General features: G+C 38.9%; 1 protein-coding gene across 1 annotated transcript; it reads right to left on the reverse strand.

Annotated features, from left to right (window-relative positions):
* Nucleotides 1–636: 636 nt before the first annotated feature.
* Nucleotides 637–1,665, reverse strand: LOC139116374 (somatostatin receptor type 2-like). Its single transcript, XM_070679011.1, has one exon. The coding sequence runs from the start codon at nucleotides 1,663–1,665 to the stop codon at nucleotides 637–639; it is 1,029 nt and encodes a 342-aa protein (XP_070535112.1).
* Between the last annotated feature and the right edge of the window lie 3,104 nt (nucleotides 1,666–4,769).

Below are 4,769 nucleotides of genomic sequence, written 5' to 3' on the forward strand. Positions count from 1 at the left end.
TTTGTTGGCTCCCCTAATATTGTATGGCCAATGCCTACAGCAATATCCCATATACTGACATCAGCGAGTTCATACTTAAATCCGCAAGCCGCGATATTGCCAAAGACATTGAGTTGGTAAATCTAATTTGAGTTCAAATTGTCCGGGTCATTTACTGCAGTAACTTTTTTTCTGGGTGCAAAACGTCATCAAAATGTGGGTATTGCGTGTATATTCTTCGTGAAAACAGCATTGGGGAGTACTATACTCCGGCCCTTCTCTATTCACCAACAAATATTGTATAAATGTTTATTTTGAGAGTTATTACGTTCTATGACGACACAGTGGTAATTTTTTAAACAACCTTCGAAAACTACGCTTAAAAAAGGGTGCAATATAAACACGGATGTTGCTCATATTGCTCGAAAGGAGTAATTTGAGAAACAATGCGAGTAAAAATGTTATTGATAGAATGATCGTTTTACCAATATCCGATTTGATTCGATTTAGGCATTGTTATGACATTTTGGACAACAATACGTGTCGTTCTTATCTTTCAATCGATCTGTTAAATGTCAAGTCGATATGCACCTTGTACCGTCATGCTTATTCCAAATAAACATTGTTCTCGTTCTTCAACGCACAAGTTGCAAAAACCTACACACCCTGGGGTAGGCTGTTTTGTTGTCGACTAGAAAGTTGGTTGGTATAGCCCCCAGAGGGCGACACTTTGCGATTCCGGGAGAACGCGTTCCGAAATGCTCGCCGATAACGAGAGCTCACAGCGTTGTAAATGAACGGGTTTACTGTCGAGTTGAGGAGAAGCAAGTAGACAGCGAAATTGTTCAGACAGATCTTGATGCCCAACTTAACTCGGATGATATCGCGTAACTCGAGTAAGGCGATGAGTGATTGTATGCACTTAGGTAAGGAGAATATGAACGCAACACTGGCCGTGATGACACACATTCTGATGATTTGCTTGTCGTCTTTCTTTCCTGAGCTACTTCCTTCAGTTTTTGGTGTTTTCTTCAATACTCTGATGGTCAGTGCGTACCAGGTGATTGTACACAGCATGGGAACGAGGATGCTGAGTATACCGATGACGTCTATGTACACTTTCCTCCACTCGTCAGCTGTGAACATTACACACTGTGTCACGCCGGCTTGAGATGCCATGTCGACGATGCCGAGCGACCAGCAGACGATGATGAGTATCGCCGTTCTGGTTCGCGGACTCATCCCGGCTAATTGGTTCTGCAGCGGCTTTCGCACGGCCATGTAGCGCTCGAAACCGATGACGGCTATGGTAAAAATGGATACGTAGAGCATAGCTGCGTTGATGAGAATAAGTGAGCAGAGTTCTTTGTGATGGAGCAAAAACACACAATGTTCCTTACGGTACAGAATACATACAGAAAGGCAAGCATTCCCAAGCAGATATGTCGAATCAGCAAGACACAGGTTGATTAGAAGCGCATCCAGGATGGTGCGAAAAGCTCGTGTCCTGGTAACCACGAACAGGAAGATGCCGTTGCCAAGCAATCCCAGTATACAAATGAACAACGCTGTAGCACTCTGTACAAACGCGTCTATTTGGCAGGATAAGTCAAAGTCCGGATAACCAGGTGTGAAGTTGAACGGGGACGACGAAAAGTTGGAGGAGAGGTTGTCGGTTCCGTCCATAATGACGATTTGAGACCAAGTAGAGAGATAGCAGGTGGATATCTCTGTAATAAGCCCTGTAATTAATCAGATTTTTTATGCTTGCGGTTATAATCGACATAATGAGAACATATTGTATTTGACTAATTTGGGAAAAGAGCAAAACATGTTACGCCAGGGGTGATCTCGTTTAATTAGGCTCATTTAATCAATGCGTGTTATATTCATCTGCTTGCCGACGAACAAGCTTGCATTATTGAGTAAATGTGGAGAAATGGGCTGCAGACTGTTTCTGCTTTGAATATAGATGCTTGTTAATTATCCAGTAACTTTTGATTAACATTCACTTACGTAATGGTCAAACACCATGTGTTTCTCGGTCGACTTGTCACATTGGAAACCACCGCCAGTGATTCATAGCAGGGCTAGTTTATTGTCGGGCGTTGTACAGAGAAATGTTAAAATTATAAATAAATCACAAAGAATTGAACGAACAGTGGCGCGTTAAAGTTTAGAGTATGAATATTGGAATTCAAACAGTGGCAGACCGGGCCGAAATGTCAGTTATAAACAACCGTAGACAAAACTATCATGCAGCTTTGGAGTAAATTCGGCTTTTGTATCAAGCAAGACCAATCCATCCGACCACAGTACACCCTAGAGGATAATTAGAATGCTTACATGGAATTTTTTCGCGTTCCCAAAGTGCACATATTTTGTTCTATACACTCCGTGTATCATAAAATTTTATTTATATATATATATATATATATATATATATATATATATATATATATATATATATATATATATATATATATATAATCTGTTTTATTTCAGGGCTCAAAAAGACTATATACACATATATTATATTATGTCGTTGAAAACGATTTTTAGCAATTTTACTCTGCTGGTTCTTTTCCATTTTGGTCACCCCTCTCAAGGTATAATGGTTGAACCCTAAATCTATGGCCTGGCCCATTTATCTGATAGAAGACTGTCCGAACAGTCACGTTTTTCCTTGTGGAACTATAGAAAAAGTCAAGAGGGGGTGCTCTCTTCCAACACCCAGGAGATTGCAAATGCCCGCAGGACGCCTATTTTTCCCAGAAGCACCGTCCGGAAATAGACTTTTTACACCTGCAAGGCCCTCTGGTATTGTTACAAAGTAAAGCAGTCGGGAATATTTCCTCTTGGCGTGTTAGCTGTAGTTATTGTAAACTAACATTGGAGTCTGCATACATTAATATCCATTTATGGGCCGAAACTAGTTTGCCAATGGACATTACTTGGTATTGAATGTTGTATTATTGAGCATCATCGTGATACGCGTTGAAGTTAAAATAGTTCCTAAAGGGAAGCAATATCTTTCATTTATGAGAACATTTTGGAGTATAGCATTCCTCCTGCTTTGATTTAGATAATTTTGGATTTCCCTTCCCCAGCCAGAGATATCATTTCTGTCCTTGAAGTAGTGGTTTGTTAAGGTGTCGACCATTACAATTTTGGAAGGTTGGTCAAAATAGAAAAAAAAATACTCAGAGCAATTGCAAAAGAGCTTCAGCCACGCTGCTTTTTCAAAAATGAAATATTCACATGAAAGTCGACTGAGAAGACAGTGTTGAATTTTGAAATTAGTGTGCATGCCTTGTAAGCCGGAGAGTGGTGGGGTGAAACTTGTAAACGCGAAAAAATTGCATGCAGTCATTCTAAACACCCTCATGATATATAATTGCCCGTATCGAATAAAACATCGAAACTTATAGTAATATTACTGGGTTATAATATAAACCAGCAGTGCTAAATTACTTACTTTTTTCTGGAAAAGAGTGTGACATTACTTCAGAGAAAAGTGCATTAGTGATATTTTATCCTCTAAGTAATCGAAATTGAATGGAAACGATTTTTGAAATTCCAAGTTGCCAGCTCTTCTCTATCAAATGAGATGACAATCTACCGGATATTTCTTTAAAAGATTGTCTCCATAGCTATCCCTATACACTGAAAGGACTATCATAGAATTGCTAAGCTTTGAATTTTCACTATCCCAGGGTATCATATTTTGCAAGAATATATAATATATATATAACACATCTGCGTAAGTTGCTTAATGAGAAGATCAAAGTTAATAATTAATTAAAGCAATATTAAAGAATATTTATCAAGCGATTTTTGTTTACGAAGTCGAATAATTTAAGCCCTCCTCTGCTTGTTCCTGATAATATTTGTAATTAAGAATAGATCGGCAATTAGATTACGTAAATTTAGTCCCGCAATGTAAAATATTCAAATAGATTTGAATTCAAATGGGATATTTTCCTAACTTGGAATTCTCTCCTATAGCCGAGTTTGCAATACTCACATTACTGTCACTCAAAGCGTAAAAGTTACAAATTATATGTTCAGCTTTTCTTGGTCAAGAAAGTCGTGAATTCGAATATACAAGATAACGCTGCGAGAGAAAATAACAGAAGGATCTCAGTATTGAAATGCGATGTGTTATATCTAACCGGAAGCCAAGGCATCCACAAGGGACACTTGCTTCAGGACTGATCAAAGCCATCCTATTTTACACTTGATACTAGAGACTCGTACTTGAAAATTCAAACACAGGGTAATTGCAGGTAGGGCAACTTAAATTCTGAAAGTTTGATCATCCAAGCTAGCCGCCATCATCTAAGATATGTGCTTCATTGATGATCACACTGTGTCCCGGTAAGGAAGCATTATTGCAATGAGCAAGCAAAGTGGCAATGCTCGTCAGTAATTGTATTAAAATTCTGGGACGGTAGTTCAGGGTGACGCTACCATTATGACGTCGTGCGTCACAGATTGTCATAAGCTACACGAGACCTTCCCATCGACAAATGTAATGTGAAGAAAGTAAACGGAAAACGGCAAAGTCAACATAAAAAAGTCGTAAGTGCAAGAAGGAAAACTTCGGAAATTTATTAAGGTGCCACTAATCGTTCCGCTCTGAGAACATATCCCACTGTTAATTTACCGTGACCAGAGTTGACGCGTTTAATATACAATTATTCAAGTTCAATGACACTCTTGTGTTTAACATTGCCTCATAAATCTTCTCAGTTCCTGTAAGCTTTCTGTGATGGTTGCCAAGCAAT

Source organism: Ptychodera flava, chromosome 17 (genome assembly GCF_041260155.1).
Source record: "Ptychodera flava strain L36383 chromosome 17, AS_Pfla_20210202, whole genome shotgun sequence".
NCBI classification, from domain to species: domain Eukaryota; kingdom Metazoa; phylum Hemichordata; class Enteropneusta; family Ptychoderidae; genus Ptychodera; species Ptychodera flava.